At 38.7% G+C, this 20,121-nt stretch overlaps 1 protein-coding gene across 9 annotated transcripts in view; it reads right to left on the bottom strand.

Moving 5' to 3' along the window:
* Positions 1-3,275: 3,275 nt before the first annotated feature.
* The window catches only part of LOC725164 (serine-rich adhesin for platelets), a 51,125-nt gene continuing 34,279 nt past the window's right edge, over positions 3,276-20,121 (bottom strand). For 4 of the 9 annotated variants that reach the window (XM_026446441.1, XM_026446444.1, XM_006561136.3 and 1 more), the window contains 12 exons: positions 18,243-19,661; positions 17,854-18,009; positions 11,418-15,047; positions 9,875-10,048; positions 9,659-9,739; positions 9,250-9,429; positions 8,643-9,137; positions 8,503-8,571; positions 6,687-7,461; positions 6,371-6,582; positions 5,645-5,965; positions 3,276-5,328 (listed from right to left, as the gene is read on the bottom strand). In XM_026446441.1, coding sequence (XP_026302226.1) covers positions 5,260-5,328; positions 5,645-5,965; positions 6,371-6,582; positions 6,687-7,461; positions 8,503-8,571; positions 8,643-9,137; positions 9,250-9,429; positions 9,659-9,739; positions 9,875-10,048; positions 11,418-15,047; positions 17,854-18,009; positions 18,243-19,661 — 7,581 coding nt within the window. In that variant the 3' untranslated portion in view covers positions 3,276-5,259. The remainder of the gene's footprint in view (positions 5,329-5,644; positions 5,966-6,370; positions 6,583-6,686; positions 7,462-8,502; positions 8,572-8,642; positions 9,138-9,249; positions 9,430-9,658; positions 9,740-9,874; positions 10,049-11,417; positions 15,048-17,853; positions 18,010-18,242; positions 19,662-20,121) is intronic. The other 5 variants (XM_026446442.1, XM_026446445.1, XM_026446447.1 and 2 more) reach the window with 4 other exon arrangements.

Below are 20,121 nucleotides of genomic sequence, written 5' to 3'. Positions count from 1 at the left end.
ATCGGTACGCATTCCCCACGACTGCCATTAGTACTGTAATTATCGGCGAGGGTAGGAAAAAAGAATTCGCGTGGGTGTTCCAACGTTACGACGCGTACACCGCATTCAACCTCCTCGAAAAAGATCTCTCTCGTTCTTCTCCCCCTCTTCGTTGCTTCAACCTGGTCCTGGATACTTCGTTAATTTATTTAAATTGGCCGAGTATCGAGTGGCATCGAACGATTCGAGTATTCTCTTCTTTTTTTACAAATTCCGTTTCGAGGGATTTTCAAGCTGATCGAGAAATTGAAATTTTTGTATACCTGAGAACTTTTACTCGATCTCCTTCCGTTTGGAATTGGTTGAATGATGTAGGATACGTAGAAATTCGATTTCGAGTTCTGAAAAATGGGAATGTTAGATAAAATTGAATAGGAAATTCGATCGTTGCTGGAAAGGAATGTCGTTCGATCGATTAAACGTATATATAAATCGTGGAACGAAATACTTACTTCGAAAGAATCGAATTTTTCGATAGAATAAGTTAGTGGACTTGGTTTCACTTGTTTATTCGATTCTCTACGCTATTGATATAATTGCGAAACGGTGGTCGGATATGGGAGATGGCATAAGAGAAAGAAAGATGCGTAATAGAAAGTGAAAAAATATTGGAATTGAATTTATAGGTGATTTATAGGTTAAGAAACGAAGATTTAACGTGTGAATTGAACGGTCTCTTTGTTATCGAACGGATTATATTCCGCAGTTAAAATATGGTAATTGTCCTCGATATACAATATATATTAAGATAGTAATTTATCGATGCATAATTATTCCTTGCACAAGTTGGAATAGTTCATTAAGTATTTACAAAGATTGTATTATCGGACGATCTTACGGTTATTACGTGCTCAATAATCATCGTTTGATTAACTACATTGTTTATTATCCGGAATTTTTTTGTATAATTTCCGTGGAGAATTCATTTCGCGATTTCATACATAGTAATCGTTTTCGTCCTGTTCGCAATTGTAAATAATATTCTTTTTTTAATTCGATCGATATTAAGAGGCCGTCTCGAACGAGAGCAAAATAAATATCAGAGACAATTTATTTTAAATTTTCGTTTCGTTTCAAAGTTTCAAAAAATTAAAATTATCCGCGGAAAATTTTTCAGATAAAAGGAGCCAAGGTGAAATAAGTATTTAAAGTAGTTAAAGGAGAATAAATAAGCGTGCACGATGAACAAATTTATAGAAAATTAAACGTTAGAACGCGATACTTTGTAAATATCAAACATCGTTCGTGTTGAATATACTATTAAATTCGCATCGAACAATCAAGCACTTACGAGCGAGACTTAACTGTATAACGATAGTAACGTTATACGAATACCACATTTATCTTGGAATGCAACATCGTACGTTATGAACTCCAAATGGTACAAGTAAAGAAGGATGCACTGCATTTAAAGTCTGATTATTCTTACGATTAATTCCTCTTAACAGCCACACAAGTTAAATTATTTTCATTCGAATTATATAAATAAAAGAATGCTCTAAAGATATCGAAGGAATAAAACTTAATAAGCGGCTAATTTATCAAAAGTGAAATCGGAGTGTTTCTTTTTTTTTTTTTTTTTAATGGATAATTTAATAAAGAATTTACGAACCATAATATCTCAACGATTGTAACGACTTATTGAATCAAAACTGATGGAAAAATAGAAACGATTACTCATTAAAAGAATTTCTGCATAAAATTCAACGATGTCTTCTTTTTTTTAGAATCGCAATTATTTTATATATTATTCGAATGCGATCAATTCTTTAAAAATAATGATGATTCATCGCCCGAAACGTTTAAATATTTTTCTTTTTTTTTAATCTATTCCATTAACCTAAAAATTAAATCGCATTTCTTAATAATCGCTTCATTATATGTACACCTGATGATAGATGAGAAACATTTGCACGTAATAAAATTACAACGAACACGAATAATGAATAAAATTATTCTGGATCGAAGAACAGAACAGTTGATCATCTCGATTCTACGAGAAAAGAAATTTTAATTTTCCATTTTTCTATTTATTTCATATTAGTTAATCGTGCGAAATATTCTTACAAATATTTCCTTAAATTATATTTGTATCTAGCTCGAAAGGATTATTTACGTCCGCGAGAGGAGAGGAAAGTCTTTTCCACTTTTTCGCTTCATCCTATCTAGTCAACTGTCCCTAATGACTGTTAAATACGTCATAACGCGTGATTAATATTCCAGACCGTCTCTCGATGTTCTTCTTGCCAAAGAAGGGGAATGCCGAGGCGTGGAAAAAAAAAGAAACGAAGAGGAGAAAGAAAAGTCCCTTTCGTTTCCTCCTTTTTTTCCCTCCCATTTTTCTTTCTTATTTTCACTTTTTTCTCATCTTCAAGAGATGAAAAACACTTAGCACGAAGCGTTATAATCGAAAGAATAACTTCAACTCGTTGGTTAATCGCTCTTGACAATTAAAATCGCGTATTGTGCAAGCTAGCTAATCGTACTGGCGAAACAAGTTTATCTTCACACTCTGATTATGCCTCGATGGCGGACGTTGTATCTGGAGCTATTTTGAATAATAATTTCTGTTCCGATCTCGAGTGACAAGTATAAAACGACTGCAGAGTGAGAAAAAAATGGCCGCGAACATGCGTCATAAGTTGTTGGGAACGATAGCAATGACGTAGATGTTTAGTGACTAAGTTTCCTACCCAATGCATTTTTTTTCATAAATTATAAAAATAACAATATAAAAATGATAATAATTATATAGGAGATCTAGGATATCTTATCGATTTTAATGATCTATGACTAACTTAAATTCAATGTAAACCTAATCTCAAAAAAATATATATAATATATGATATAATATAATTTTGATCTTTTGGAAGTGGGAGCTTTATAATCGTATATACTTGAACATTTCAAAAATTCAAATGTTCATAATATATTTCTGGATATCATAAGGAATAAGGGGGATCGATAGATTTTTTCTTTCACCAATACGATATATTTCTCGTGAAACAATTTTTAAATTCGAATCAACAAGGTAACGAGATATTTCAAACAACTCTTCTATCTATCATACATTGAATCCAAAAATTCTACACTACTTTAAACTATAATTAAAAACATTAAATGACATCTCCATCACGATTCCCATTTCTATTTCTTGCATGCACGTATCGATATAGAATAGAAAAATTTTCTCTCCCCAATTTATTATTAAAAGGAAGGTGAAAGAAATCTACGTCTACGTTTCCCGAAACGTTTATTATAATCATTTTATCCATTTATACAAACGCAAACGCAAAAATCGTGAGCCCTACGATTATCGATTAAACACACCTACACACCTAAAAGCCGGAAAACAAAGACGGATCTCGGGAAAATTGGAATCCCACCTAACCTCTACGACCGATCGAAATTATTTACCCGCGATAAAAATCAATAAGTACGGCGACATCCTGGCAACGGGATACGCAGCGTCGATAAATGTCCGATAGGGGAATACCCGTCAACGTTTCAACCCTTAACACGGTCGTTAAATAACCAAGCTTATTACTCACCGCTACCATTACACCACACCACGAGCTACCAAACATACGAACGAAAGACAAACAAGACTCAAGGATCGTGCACACGTTTCCAGCTTTATCGTGTAAAAAGGAGGGGAGAAAAAAAAAAAAAAAAAAAAGAAAGGAACCGCACCAGAGCGGCGAAAGGTGCTCGCGAATTCTACGTATCATTGCTCCTTTCACGCTTCTCCACATATAGTGGCTCGAATTAACGTTTGAACACTTTGCAACGTATTGCTTGTATATATATATTTGTTCATAATAATATTGAGTTGAATTAATTATTGTTTCTTTAACAATATATAATCTAATGTTAATATATAATGTAATTTGCTGAATATTTTTATGATATCATTTATCCTCGTTATAATTTACTGCTTATTCTGCAAAAATTGCATTAAATGTATTTCTTTCTAGATTATATAACGTTTATATTAAATATCAACTCGATAACATTGTAATAAACGAATATACAGAGCAATAATCTCCATCATATCGTGATCTCAAAACATTAATTGCGAGCCACTGTGGCATATACTCACGTCATATTCTCTCTTCTACACTCCCTATCACTTTTTCTCTTTCTTTTATACACATATACACACACGTGCACGCATTCTTTCTCATATGCTCGCTCCCATTCAGATATGTATATACGGTTAAGTTACCACCTTCTTCTTCTTCTTCTTCTTCTTCTTCTTCTTCTACTTCTTCTTTTTCCTCTTGTTATTCTTCTTCTTCTTCTTCTTCTTCTTCTTCTTTCTCTTAAGCAGTATCGTCGACGAGGTCGTGGTTAAGTCGATCTTTGTGGGTGGGCCCCGCAAATCGATCCGCGTTTCACACGTGGGACGCCGCGGATCGTCACTGTCTCGCGAGTCGTGACGAGGCGCGTCGTCTCCCCCTCCTCCCGATTAATTACCTTAATTGCGACGAACGTTACGAATGTCTCAAAGAGGCAGCCGTCGAGGACGAGGGGCAAGTCGTACGGCTCTTACCCCCATGAAACGTTCGCAAGGCGTCGAGACAGTACTCGCGTCGCAGATCCGAGGATTCTCGAGTGTTGATTTTTTTTTCTCGTCGTTGCAGAGGAAGTCTCTTTGACGATAGATAGTATCCACGCTTAAAACACGGAGCGTTTTTACTCTCGTGAATTTTTGGGAATGAGTAAATGTGTAAAGATTAATGACAAAATTTGGGTATAATCCTTCAAGAATATTTCGAATGTTTTATATTGGAAATTGTATTATATAATTATATTGAAAATTTCTTTGAAAAACTGAAACAGTGAGATAACTCCGTGTTTTAAGAATTAATATTAAGTCGTAGTTAATATTTATCATGCCCGCTATTAGCTAGATTGATTAAATTAAAATATTCGATCAACAATAATTATAGTAAGTAATAACAGGATAAAACTCGATGAATTTTCAAACAAATACTTAACTGCCGATAATATTTCTTAAAAATACCTCTGTAAGTTGACAGTGAAATACTTATCCAACGTATCGCTATCATTCCACTTTTCCAAGTAAAACTATTTTGGCTTAGATCGTTCGTTAAATTATCACATTTGTTGTATCATTCTAAATTTTGATAGATTTTTGCGAATTAATTTCTTTTATTCCATCGACTGTTTGTAATTTTTCCATTTCCATTTTCTTTATCCCATCACTTCGGATACAATTCTGGTACCGTTTCTGACAAGCGATTGCAATTGTTGAGCAGCTCCCTGAAACATGAAAAAGATGAAGATACTGCGTTATTTATATAAGAAAAAAATTGAAATTTTTCAACCAAAACTCAACCTAGAATATACTATATTATAAATACATTTCAATCTGAATAAATATCTACTATTCAATTAATAATTCTAATAATTTTTCTAACCAAAAAAACTAATTTCACAATAATTAATTAAACAATAATCACAATTCAATTTTATACATTCTCTTCCTCTATTGTCTCTATCCACCAGCAAACCAATAAAGAAACTCGAATAATCAAGATATTAATTTTAATAATAAAACAATGGATGTACAACTTACGCTTATCGCGGCACCGAGAAATTGGCTGAACGCTCTGGTAGCGCCGAATAACGCGCTATTTCCAGAATTATCGCCTCCACCGGGCGACTGTGCCGGGGTACCGTAATTGGAGAAGGAGCTGAAGAGGGATGGTGGATACGTGGAGCTCGGCGACCAGGTTGTTGTGCGTATCCTTGGTGCCGAGGTTGGTCTCGGTGTCACCGTCTTTTTCGTGGTGTCGGTAGGTCGGGTTGCACCACTCGATGCCGGCCTTGTCGTAATTGTCGCCGACTTGGCCGCTGTGGACTCGGTCGGAGCAGAGGTGACACTCTGCCCAAGGCCCTGTTACAAGACGAGCAATTATTTTCTTTCATCGCGCCTCGCTCTTTGTTGCCTCGCGCTTCGCCCTTGCGATTCGATTAAAGTATTCGCCTCGAGCCTCGAAATTCTCCAATTTGTTGGAGAATTATATTACATCGTTAAATTTATCTTTTCTTTTCCTTTTTCTTTCGCGACTTTGATTTCTATTCGCTAGAGTTAATTGAATAATTTGATTTTTCGATCAAATATTTCAGAAATTCCAATTTTAATTGAAAGTTTTATTTCAGAATTCTATTTTAATTCGAAAATTAATTAGTAATTGATTGATCTTATTTAGTTTTATGTAAATTTAATATTGATTCATGTAAAATTACAATATTCTGTTAGGTTTAAAAATATGAGAAATATTTCATCGATGAAACTCACCGCCAGCTGCAATTGTTCTCTGATATTATTGGCGGGAGTCGATGGTTCTATTCCTTGGGCCTTTAACAGAGCCGCCAACAAAGCAGCGTTACTGATTTCTGTCGTCGACGATGGCATCGTTGTTGTTAAACCTCGACCGGTTAGAATCGCTCTTAAGAAGGATTCATCATCTTGAGTTAACTTCGTCTTCTTCGAGGAACCAGCTTTATTATCTGTAATAAAACGGAACAATATGATCAATTGTTCTAATAAATTTCAGCAATTAAAGAATTCAAATAATTTTTACACGAGATATTCAATTAAAAATTTAACTCACCTTGTTCAACGGCACGCAGAAGCTCGACCAAGAATTTTGCATCTTCTTCGGGAGAATAGGTCGACGTCACCACGTTAGGCAATCGAGGATTTGGATTATTGATCAATGGTTTCTTCGTTGTAGATACTGGAATCGACGAGGCCATCGACTCTGCGATCGAATTCGGGCTGCTCACTTGAATTTTCGAAATGTCCACAGTTTTCAAAGTTGTGGTGGAAGGGACAGTTACGGTTTCTAATCTCTGCGTAGTTTGAATAGGTTTCGGAGTGATATCGACAGATTTCGGCGCCGTTTTTAAGGCCGACTTAGCCTTCGCAGGTTTAGAAGTGGTCGTCGATGCGAATAAACCTCCACCGAAAAGCGTCTGCCATAAAAGACTGCCAAAGCCTAATGGCGCTTGAGTCGTGGTGGTCCTAGGTCGAGGAGTGGTCACTGATTTAACCTTCATGGTTACAGGAGCTTTAGTGGTGCTTATCTGACCAATTTTGGCTGTGCTCGATGAAGAAACTGTATTTGTCTCCACGTCTTTTTTGCCGGCCGTGGTTACAACTGGTCTCCAAGTCAATTGTTCGGGTGTCGAACCGGTTGATTTCTGCGTCTGTGCAGTCTTCCACGTGGTCGTCGTAGTGGTCGATGATGGAGACAAATCAATCACTATCGGCCTCGAAGTAGATGCGGATTCGAAAATCGAATTTGGCGTAGCATTCTCAATACTTATAGCTTTCGGCGCTCGAGTTGATCCTTGCCCCGCTTGGTTCAATGCTAGAGACAAGATCTGGAAATGAAATTAAGAATAGAAATAAGATATAACACTTCTTTTCAAAACACCTTTTTTAATTCTAAAATTGTTTCGATTCCCTTTGATCGATCTAAAGTGAATCCTATATATAAAAAACCTTTATTCGATCCCTTTATTCGATCCACAAAAATTTATAATTTTCAAAAATCACTCTCAAATTACAATCAAATATTAAATTACAAAGTCCAATAATCAAGTAATCAGAAAAACGGAAGAAGAAAAGAAAATCTTAATCTTATACATCCTTCCATCGAAGCAAGATTAATTCTACTTTACAGATGCCGCGTCCACGGTTAATAGCTTTATTTGCAAACGATGATATAAAAGCCTTTATTGGTGTTATATTAATGTCATCCATCTGCGGCGCGTTAAGCTCCGCATCGATGGTCAACGGCGTTATCGAGAGATGACATATCGGACAACTGTTGCGCGGAATAGAGAAGGCCGTTGGCAAGGTTGTTCCAGTCCATTCACCGTTGCTTGTTCGATCGTATATGATTGCGATCGGCGTAGATCCATCATTACGTCTTTCCGAGAAGGGCGTGACTAAAGATAATCCGCGAGATCTAACGAATTTTTATTCTCGCGTTCGATTTTCTCATAATCGATTGCGATTTTATTCATTACAGGCGCGAGAGAGGAGATTCGGTTGAAAAGGGAGGAGGAAAAGGAGGATCGGCGTAAGTCGGGGCACGAACGCGTTAGAAACAAAATACAGTTCGTTGCACAGTTGTGCAAAGGAGTGAAAGGATAGCGTTGCATAGCGTTTGCATAGCGACTCGATTTTCTCGTCGTAGATCGAACGATAATTGCGTATACTGTTCTGGCGAGAATCGCGTTATTGGTTCAATGATAATTCCGCTTCTTCAAATTCCGTATTATATTTTATGCGAGAGAAATGATTCAGACGAGGATTATATAGTTTTTTCTTGTAATTATTTTCTTTTTTATCAAGCCTATTTATTAAGATATGATGAGAAAAATGTTGAAATAATATTGCATTAATTTATTGCTTACCTTATTTGCTAAGAGCTGTTCGACTTGGGTGAGTGTTCTCTGAGTGCCGCTCCGTGAATCATTCTGCAACTAACAAAAAAGAAAAGAATTATTAAACTGTAAATATGTTATTAAATATAATCAAAAAGTGATATACTCACCAATGAATTCAAGAAAACTAGATCATCGATCGAGGTACCAAAAGCATTTTGCTGTGGCCGATTCAATAAATTCATTTGTACATTCGTTTGTGTTGTTGTTGCAGGCTCTGACGTAGATGCAGCTGTTGTGGTAGTAGTAGATGTAGTTGTTGGTGCCCTCGTAGTTGTCGATGCCATTGTAGTTGTTGTTGTTGTTGTTGTTGTGGGTGCCATCGTAGTCGTAGTTGTTGTAGTTGTTGGTGCCATTGTAGTTGTACTAGTAGTAGTAGTTGGTGCCATTGTGGTTGTGGTTGTTGGTGCCAATGTAGTAGTGGTAGTTCTACTAGTAGTAGAGGTAGGAATTGTTGATGTAATAGGTGTTGTTACTGGCGGTGGTGGAATAGTTCCTATATTGCCTCTTGGAACACCAATCACGCTAGAAAATGGAGTGAAAACCTCGACGTATGGATTGATTGGACGTGGCAAGGCTGGATTATTCGATTCCATTGTATCGTCCTGAGAAACAAGTCAAAAATGAATTTATAAAATAAATTTCAAGAAATTTCAAGGCATGAAAGCTTCATAAATTTTTAAGTTTATCTCCAAGAAGATGAAATTTATTACAAACCAACGTGTTTGATGCTACTGATGCGGTTATAACCGGCGAGGAGGTAGTAATACCAAAGATTTGATCCAAAGGATCTCTCCATGGGAATCCAGGAGGTGCTGTGACTTGATTTCCTGGCTGATTATTCAAAAGATTATCGAATGATGGAACTGAAGGCGACGGACCCACATTTGCGGCACTCTAAGTAACGTAACAAACAAAAAATAAACAACAGAATAAATAAATTCCAAATCATCTTCAAACGAACAACGAAAGAAACCAAAATTAATTAACAATTATCGATACATCTATCTTTAAGATTTTTAAAATATCGCAAAAATTCCTTCTATAAATAAATATATCCTTCGATAAAACAAACAAGGAAAAGACTCGAAAGTCGTTTAATTCCTTTCGTTTGGTTTTAACTTACAGCTACCGAATTTATATTCACACTGAGAGCGCGTGGGTTAGTGGTGGAAGCCCCATTGGTCCAATAATTGACGAACTTGTCCTGAAACATTCGACGTTGTTTCTTTTTTTTTTTCTTCCTTTTTCTTTTTTCCCCTTTGCAGAGATATGTTGCAGCGCTGAAAGAATCAGCCGCGGCGTCGTTGTAAATCATGTTCTGTCTTTCTTCCTTTCTTACCTGTCCGATGTACACGGAGCTGCGTTGACCTCCGGCCTCTTTCGTCCTGGTGGCCTCGTCCCTCTCTCGATCTTGGACGATACGACCGCCCTGCAAAACGGTCGGCGGTCGACCGGTACTTACTATCGGCGTCACCGATGCTGTCCCCATTTGCGTATTCAGCAGGGCATTGCTCTAAACAATGCGAAATCGTAAACGTTATCTCTTAAACGTTTCTAAACTCAGATAGTTACAGTATCTCTGAAGATGATACGTGAGATCAATAACGAAATTCTGATCGATCGTTTCGAATTACGTATTTTGAAAATTAAAGTATTTTTTTCATTTATATGGAATACAATTGTTGTGGAGAATTTGATAAAAAAGTTATATTTTGATGGAGCGTAAGTTAGCATTTATATTTCTGAAAAATATTTATAATTGGATTATAATTGTATCGTTCTAAGATATATGAAAATAAATGAACGATCGATCAATAATTAAGCTTGATCACGTGTAATTTAATTATTGGGGATGAATGTGAAAACGAAGTACTTTCGCAATCCTGATCCTATAAGAGTGAAGAGTTTATCGAATACCATTTGTAAAAGTGTAAATTTCTTTTTCTATTCTTTTTTCTTTTCCTTCTCTGTTATGGATACTTTCAATTTTTAAGTTATTGTAATTTTGAATTGAAAAGAGATATAAAATATATAATATTTTTGATACTATTATAACATTGGGTGCATTTCAACATTATGTGCGCGGTGCAAAAATAAAAAAACAAACATGCGATATATAATATACAAATTATTTACAAATATACAAGGAAGAATTGTATATAATGTTGTTTACTCTGAAAAATTAAAAGGTCTTATCAAAAATGGAAAAAAAAAAAGAAAAAAGAAATAAAATAACAAGATACGTTGGAAAAGGCATTTGATAAATTCTTTTGACCATGAAACCGAATCAAACGAATTATTTTAAAACAAGACATTTTAAAACATTTATGTAATATAATTAATAAACACGAAATTGGAAAATTAGTACACTACTACAAAAAATCTACTTCAACAAAACCAAAGCGTTAAACAAGAAGCAATTACACATGTGCCATTGTGAACATAAAAATTACATTAAGAGATTAAAAAAAAATACTTTCAAAAATGTAATACATCTATTAAGAAGGGATAAATGTCAAATTGAAAAGTAGAATAAAATAATCTAAAATAAAATAAAAAATTTTTACTACAAGTTCTAATATTCTAAGGAACTTGAACATTCATAGAATAAATTAATATTCATAAAAATATTATTAAATTTTCCTAATCTAAGAAGATTGCAACAATCTTACAAAACCTCTAAATCCGAAATATCTAAAACAGAGTATTTACATGCAATAACCAAAAAAGTTCTCCAATTTTATGCAACAATGACACATTTATTCCACGTTTCATTCGAAAAGAGGCAAAAGTGAGACGCGATTCGAACGAACTCCGTATCGACGGAACCGACAACGATGGTTTAACGATCGATGATGATGAACAGGCGGAATAAGAGATACCATTTCGTTGGTGCTAGCAGGGGTACCAAGTGGCCCCGTATTATCGGGTCCACCTCCATTAGGGCCGACGATCGCGTTACCAGTAAGGCCAAGATCAACGGTGCCGGGACTTTGGACGTTTCTCATCGGTTCAGCGACAGGTATACCGTTATTATAGTACACAGGGCCTCGATACTGATTGTAAGTGCCTTGGTTAGCCTGATTATAATACGGTCTGGGTGGTGGCCTGTTAGTGGTAGTTGTAGTGCTAAGTGAGAACACAACCTCGACCGGGCTCCTAGGTGGATCCGGTATTATAGTTCCATTCGGGAATTTCCGGACCAGCCTCCCGTCCGGGAAGATACCGAATATCACGTACGGGCTGTCCACGTTCCTCGCGTCGATCAGGTTGTCCTCTGGCCGTTTCCTCACGATCGTTTTATTCGGATAAATCCCGTACACCAGGTAATCTCGAAGAGGAGCCTTGGTGGTCGAGCTCAGGCTGAAGCGCGGCGCTGGTGTCAATCTGCTGCCACCGAACCGACCCAGGTACGGCGTCGTGGCGGTCTGAGAAGATGGAGCGGCCGAAGGACTCGTCGATGATGCGATCGTCGTCGTCGCAGCACTGGTTTGCGTCGTTTCGGGAGCCATACTCGTGGCGTCGTTCGCACCACCTTGGCCATTGGTCACGGTGGTGGTTTCCGTCGTCGAGGTGGATCCAGTTTCGGTGGAGATCAGATTCTCTTCTATATCGACAGCGGTGGTGGTAGTCTCCGTCACCGGGGTGACGGTGAACACGTCCATCCTCGTGGTTTGAGGCGTGGACGTTGCACCGTCAGGAACGCGTTCTGTACTCGTCATCGTCGTCGTGGTCGTGGTCGTGGTCGTGTCAACCGAGGACGTGGTCGGGTCGGTGGGAAGTGACGAGGATTCGAGCGTGGATGATGGGACGACGGTGGAGGAATCTGGGATCGTGGGAGTGGTGATCTCGGTCGTTTGGCCGACTCCTGAACCTGCCGTCCCTTGGGCGGTTGTCGATGTCGTATCCTGGAAACGGGCAAGAATAATTGGAGTTTCGTTCTCGGGGCTCGGGGTTGTTTGGGGGTTGCTTGTTGTTTCGCTAGGCGTATTAATTTCCGTGGCGGGCATTGGACTCGATATTAGCGGAGAGGACTGGTTAGTGGTTACTCCCGTTTCATCCGTGGAATTAACATCCTGGGGCGCAGTGGTTGTAATCGATGGCGTAATGGCGGCTTCGAGGGTTTCGTTATCAGTGGTTTCGCTCATAGTCACAGGTGCCAATTGCGTTGTCGTGGACATTGTTTGGTTAGTTTCCACATTTTCTACGCCGTTTTCGAACGATTCTACCAGGCCAGGTGCCATTGTACTTTGTTCTGTGTTCGTATTGGGGGTTGTCGATGGTGTTGTGGTGGTCGTATTTACAGAGGGAAGCGTGGTTTCAGAAGGTACGGTGATTACGTCGGATCGATTAGTACTTGTCTCTGTCACAAGCTGAGACACAGTTGTGAAACTTAATGTTAATGGCACAGTAGTGGTTTCTACGGGTGGTTCGGTGGTAATCTCGGTGGTTGTTCGAAGGCCAGTCGTGATTAAATCGAACGTGTTAGTGGTTAGTTGAAAATTCGTGGTAGATGTCGTTTCTGAATTTTGTGTACTGGTTGTGGTTGTTTGTGCCCGGTTCGTGGTAGTTTCAACACCATTTTCGAACGATTCTGTATTCGACTGAGTGATTCGTGGTCCGATCTCGGTCGTAAATGAGGCAGTCGTTGACTCTACGATTTGAGCAAAGGGTTCTAATGCGGTTCCGTTCGTTCGTACACTCTCTATCTCATTATCGACGTTTCGAGGGGTGGTGGTTATAGACGTGTCTGACGAATTTTCAGAAGATACCGTTGTTGATAAGGAATTTGCAAAGTCCACTTCATTCTGAGAAGGGTCAACCGAGAATACGACAGACGTCGACTCTATGCTTTCTGTCGTCACGTCTGGGGAAACGGACGTCGATTCTGCAGCTTGGGTTGTACTGAGTTCTACAATATTCGGACTGTCTATCTCGTTCTCCAAACTAGACGTGTCGTTCAAATTTTGCCCTGCTGTCATTCGTTCGTTCATCTCTTCCGAAAAGAGCGTCTTTGCAATGGACATTAACTCTGTTAATAAAGTATCATTGGTGGAAGTGATCGTCGACGAAGTGATTATTTCAACGTCTAATTGGGGAGTCGTTGAACCGTTTGAATCACCTACGGTTGTAGAATCTGTGTTCGAAATTGTCTGAGAATCTTGTGTAACTATTGTTGTTGTTGTTGGTGGTGGTGTCGTGATTGTGACTACATTCATATCGTCCCGCGTGTTGGCTTCTTGAACGGGTGACGAGGTAGTAGTAATTGAACCTACTGCGCTCTGAGTGCTCATTTCTTCACTTCTTAAACTCGATTGATCCATCGTGACGGGCGACAAAGTAGTCGTTTCTTCCTTCATCTGCGACAAAGATTCCAAACTGCGATTGTTACTCGACATCTCGGTCAACTCAGGGGAGAACTCAGTGGTCGAATCCACGCTTGGCACCGTGGTAGACAAACTAGCTTGCAATCGGGACAGAATATCTTGTGCAAAATCTATCAACCTGTTTCGAATCGTGGATACAGGTATCGCCGTAGTCGTCTCTGCCGCGTCGATCATATTACTCGAATCTGCTTCCGTCGTGGGAGCATCGGTCGAGCTCGTACCGATTGTCTGAGTGGCAATCGTGTCAGAGAAAGGTATAGTATTAGTCTCAGGATTTTTGAACGTGCTCGACGCACTGGTGACAGTGCTAGTCTCCGTTGTATCCTGCGAAACTCCTATCGTAGTCGATGAAACATCACCGGTTGACGTTAACTGTTCCGTACTTTGAACATCATTGCTGCCAACAGTAGAACTCTCTTCGAGGCGAGTAGCGGGTAGAGAACTCGTAATCGTAAGAGTCGTGGACAGAGGATTCATAGTAGTCATGGCAGACGTAGAAATATCCGTGGATGAACTTACGAGTTCCTGAGTGCTGGAACTACCATTATCTACCATTGCAGAGGTCTGGGTGTCTTCCGCGCCTCCCACGCTCATCGTCGTTGCATCTGTAACCCGTGAGATCGTCTCTGTAGTGGTCATCGAATCGCCGACCGTGGAAATCTGTTCCCCGGTTGAGGACGGAGAATCTGTACTCGTGGAAACTTGCTCGGTACTGGAGAACGATTCTGTGCTCGTGAAAACCGGTTCGGTCTTCGAAGGGGTTTCAGGGGCTCCTGTGGTTACCGCGGGGGTGGAGTTCTCCGTATCCTCGGGTAATCTCGGGGACTGTGTGCTGTCCTGAATAGTGTTCAAGGTGGTGGTGTCTGGGGTCTGTGGGCCGGTTGTCGCTACAGTGGTGGGGCTTGTCGTGTCATTGTTAGCATTATCGGCGGTGGCGTTAACGGCGGTGGCGTTAGAGTCTACCTGGGGAACCATGCCAACTTGTCGTCCATCTTGCTGTTGACCGCTCATGTTTCTCAGTAACTGTTCGTTCCTGATGCTGGCCGACTCCAACGCCTGATAAAGGGTCAAGAATTTCGACTGGCCGGGATTCGAGACATCGATGGGCGGTGCCGAACCAGTGTTCTAGAAACAAAAATTTTGTGCGTGCAGGGTGCTGTACAATATGATTATGTACCATTGAACAGGGTGCTCTACAGAGTGGTTCGATACATTTTCTCTCCTACGAAGTGGATTCTATTATTCTGCGTTCGTTTCTACGTTACGTTTCAACACTTATCACGATCACGGTTTATTTACAATTGGAACGAGGAATCGTAAGGTACACGCATGTTGTTCGTTCTTTCCTAGAATTTACATCGTATGCTATGAATGAAGCAGTTTTTAATGCGAATTTATTGTTTATTGTTTGGAGGAGATTGATCGAGCTTCGGTAATTGAGTGAGCATACACCATCTCTTGGTAAAGTTATGAACTAGGCATGGAAGAGGAGAAACCGAGGTTGCCTTAATACAGTTAAGAAACGCACAGGTATTCAGCAAAGGCGAGGTAGAAACTCGTTCCTCGGGCAAAGGATCGTTTAAAGAGACTGGCTTGCCCGCTCACTTCCATTTTTTCCTTTTTATCGGGATTTCTCATAGCTATTAATCCTCTCTCATAGAGGTCTCCAGTGATATGTCTTCAACAAATGTTGAGATAGGATAAAATCGAGATGCGATTCCATTTAACGTTTCAATTTTCGAATATTCTCGATAATGAAAGACAGAAAACAGAAAGGAATATCGAAATTAAATCGAAAATAATCGTGTATATCTTTTCTAAATATTTGCATGTTAAAAATTGTATGTATATCGATATATGATGAATTTAAAATTTGGATTTTTTAAAGCCTCGTTAGAAAAATTCAGAGATCAAGATTGCAAAGATTGAAAAGGAAAAATGAATTTGTGACCTATTTTTTTTTTTCTTCTTCTTTTTTTTTTGTCTTTGATCCACCTACATGTCCCAGATACCATTCACGTTAAGATAGTTTTAATGCATGCGTTATGCAGCATCCATTTACTTTCACTCGTTATTACCTCGAACACTATGAAATCACGTACGAATCACGAAAATTTGCCTATGTAATCGGTATGTGCTCGTATTAGAAAGTCGAGTCTCGTTACGTATTCAAATGTAAAACATTTACTCGATTGAAGAGTAACTTATGTTTATTCAATTTTCATAATTACGTGAATATAATCATAAGAGTATTCATTGAAAATAGAATCGTACAAAAGAATGTGTATTGTTCTCTATAATACTATTTTACTTTATAATATTTCTCAAATATTATAAGTTTTAATTATATTTTATGTTTGAAAAAATACCATGTTAAGAGAAATAAGAAATATTTAATCAATATAGATTTTAAATTTAATGCTTTTACTGTAAAGTGTAATTTTGTAATTCGTTGTTTTATAAGTGTAATAACAAACATTTTATAATTCACTCAGTTATAACAAATAATATATATAAAATTACAATGATGAATTAGAAATGCATCTATGTCAAACAATGTGGAACAAGGCAGTAAATATTTAACAATCTTAACGTATACATGCAAATGATATATGGGAAGAATAACGCGTAAAATAGAGATAGATATCTTTTGTGAAAAAAATTAATTTCAATTATATTTAAGTTTTTCAATTATTATTTTTTAATATCCAATAGAGATCTTGGAAATGATATATTTAAACTAAAATTGATAAAAAAGAGTTGGTTAATATTCCTCAATATTATATTCTTTTTATATTAACAATAATTATTGCAATAATTAAAAGAATAAATAAATGGTCGCTTTTGAATAAGAACGAACAACTGCATGTCGCGTGCGATATCCAAGAACCAGAACATTTATTACCAAAAATATATATATATATATATATTTATAATCTTGTATAACACAGTATATATATCATGGTAGTAATAACGTAAGTATCTGTACACATTAGTAAATGCAAACCCATTATAACGAGTAACATATATCACAATAACTAAATTGTTATTAATGGTTATTACACTTCAACACAAATTAATGGTTATTATACTTTTTTTGTTTATTTTCTTGTATTACTTATATCTTTTTTTTTCTTTTTTTTTTATACTTCAACTATATCTAACAATATCTAATATGTAAAGAAATATTAAAAATCACATTAGAACGTATGGAATGGACAAGAAACAGATGTATATTTAATATTTGTTAATATTTGAAACGAAAGCTCGATATACGACAATCTTTCACGAACAATGAAACACTGAAAAACATTAATGGAAAAGAAAAATGATTAATAATCATTAGTAATCACATCGAACGAAATACATTTCATGAATGATATTAGTTCAACGCAGATTATTCGTATCGATGTCATTAGAATCGAGACTTCCGGACGGAGTTGTGATGACACCAATGTGATCGGTCCACGATGGTGATGCGACTGCCCCGATCTCCTCGGCTACCTTCGTCGTGAAAACCTTTTAAGCACAGAAAAAACGACCACACTAACTCACTGTTAACTACTAACTTTCTTCTGCCACGTAATCTTACCTCGATAATCATCGTCACGATCCATTTCTTTCACATACGACCTTCCATTATTCTTTAATTCTATTTTATAACTTTCTTTTATCAAAGAATCAATATTATTATCGTCATTATATTAGCTATATACACTCTATTACTAGAAATAATATTTTTAATATTTTCTATTTAAAATTTAACTTATTGTTAATCTTATTGTTAACTGCAAGTATTATTATTATTCGAATTTTGCAAAATTGTTTAATCTCTTTATAATTTTTATATAAACTTTCTTTTCATTTAGTTGTTTGTTAGTACTTCCTGAATGTTTTTTAAATAAAACTTTTTTAATATTCAATATCTTACCTCTATAGGTGTAACTGGTGTAGTTGATGAACTAGTGACAGATGGCACAGTGGGCTGATAAATGTTATTTTGTTTCCTGACAAACAATTCCGCTCCTTTGTATCTCGCGCTAAAGCGGGGTGGTTGTCCATTAGGGGTGATTCTTGGAGAGGAATTCTGTCCACAAACAAAACGACTGGTTATTACAAAATTTATTAAACGAGCATAAATAAAACATGTACAATTTTTTAAATATACAATGTTCCATAATTAAACAACATTAAATAAAAATTCTTCAAATTATTTCTTGCACCAATAGCTGTTTCATTGCCACATATATTAATTCTAATGAAAATCAAAAAAAAAAAAAAGAGCAAAATTTAATTCAACCAATCACTATCGATACTCACCGCGTTGTTAACGTTGCTGTAAGATCCGGAGAACACAGGTGTCCTGTTACCAAGGGAGTTCAACAACGGTGCCACCGTGCTTCTCAATTGTTCCAACAGAGTGTTGTTCCCAGCAAGGATCGTGCTTTTCGTAGGATTGAAGATATTCGAGTTACCACTGTCTCCGTTGCTGCTGCCGGTAATTCCTGGCGTCTCTGCCTGTGCCGATTCGTTCGCGATCCTCAAGTTTACCTGCGGTTCCTGCCCTACCGATCGAGAAGACACCGTCGACGTCTTCAACGTGGCATGATACTTCGCGGATCGAGGAGTGATGGCGACTCCTACACCATCGCTCTTGGGAGTAGATCTGACCAAAGTCGTTGGAACTTCGGAGTGTCTTCGATAGGTGGCGGTTCGAGGTCTAAATTCGAGTTTCTTCGTTTGCGATTGCGGTCCCTCCGGATTTATCACGGATTTCGATTTCTCATCGACAGACTTCACCGCCGATTTTTTCCTCGAATACCTGCTAGTAGGCACCGGTGTTTTACTGATAATCGTAGGTTGATCGATCGTCGTCCTTTCGTCTAGAAATTTATCCTTGGTTCGCTTAATGTAACGAGGTCTGAACGTGGGTTTGGTCACGCCGCCACCAAACTTGGACCTCTTGCCAAGATCCTCTTCCTGAAACGCTTGCGATTTTCTTTGAGCGTACGATTTCTTAGACGTCGTGGAATTCTGCTCCACCTGCGTGGACTGTTCCTGCAATTTACCGTTCCGCGAAAGATACGATTTTTTCGGCTTGACGGTCGTTACAGGCTCGATATCCTCGGCACGTCGGGTAGAATAGAGCGAGACTTTGGAGTTCTTGCTCGAATACACCGAGCTCTCTTCCCTCGATTTCTTCCCCCCACGAGCGTTGCCCGGACGAATCCTCGTCGAGTCGACGGTTGTCGCTGCACCCTCTTCCGCGAAACCGACGATCGACGGATTCGTGTAAGGTATGTTCGCGTAAGGTTTGGTCGTTCCCTCTATCGGCGCCTCTTCGACCGAGATCGAGGTAACTATCTGCTCGCCGATGATCCGCCCTTTGTTTAAATCGTCCAACGGTCTTCCTGTGACCTTGGACGAATCCTCGAGACCTTTCCTCGTACCGGAAAGTTTCGAGGCTTTCTCGCTCGCCTCTTCCCAAGAGGTCTGCAAGGAGGGGGTCCAAGTCCTGTTCCTTTGGCCCCCCGTTGCCTTTGGCTTTGCATATCTGGCTACCTTGCTCGTCTCATCGACCACCGGCACGCCGGTTGGCTTCGGTTTGCTGAAAGAGGAGGCCGTGGTTGCGTCGAGATCATTCTCCTCGATGTTCAACTCTGGCTTCACTAACCTCCTAGCCAGCTCCAACTTCTTCCTCGATCTTTCAGCGAACAGAGAGGCCGATGATTTTTTCACCTGAAAGGGTCGTTCAAACAGCTCCGTTTTAAGATAGTGGTAAACCGCTGTCGAGGCTAAAGCCGGATCCGGAAGCTCGAGCGGGGACTCTGTTAGTGTGCCACGGTCTCGACGGGCATTCCATCGACAGGAGGCGTTCTCAAGGTCGCTCGGGAAGCATACACTCACGACAGGTCGGGGAACGAAGGACGGTGGTTGTGGTTCGATTAAGGGAAGACGACATAGAGCGCGGCCCCTGTTATTTTCCTACATGAAGAATAGGAGCTTGAGGAAGCGCAGAAACGAGACGATCCAGGCCGCCATTTGGCTCGTAACGAGCTCGAGCCACGATTTCACTGTACTGGACAACAACTGGAAATGTTTAATCAATGTTTGTTATAAGACTCAAGACGAGGCTGCTGTATGGTTTTGATTTTTTGGGTGCAGAAGAGAGAGAGAAAAAGAGAGAGAGAAAGAGAGA

Source organism: Apis mellifera, linkage group LG2 (genome assembly GCF_003254395.2).
Source record: "Apis mellifera strain DH4 linkage group LG2, Amel_HAv3.1, whole genome shotgun sequence".
Classification (NCBI taxonomy): Eukaryota; Metazoa; Arthropoda; class Insecta; order Hymenoptera; family Apidae; genus Apis; species Apis mellifera.
The sequence above is the reverse complement of the archived record's forward strand: the minus strand, read 5'-3'. Positions and strand labels throughout refer to the sequence as shown.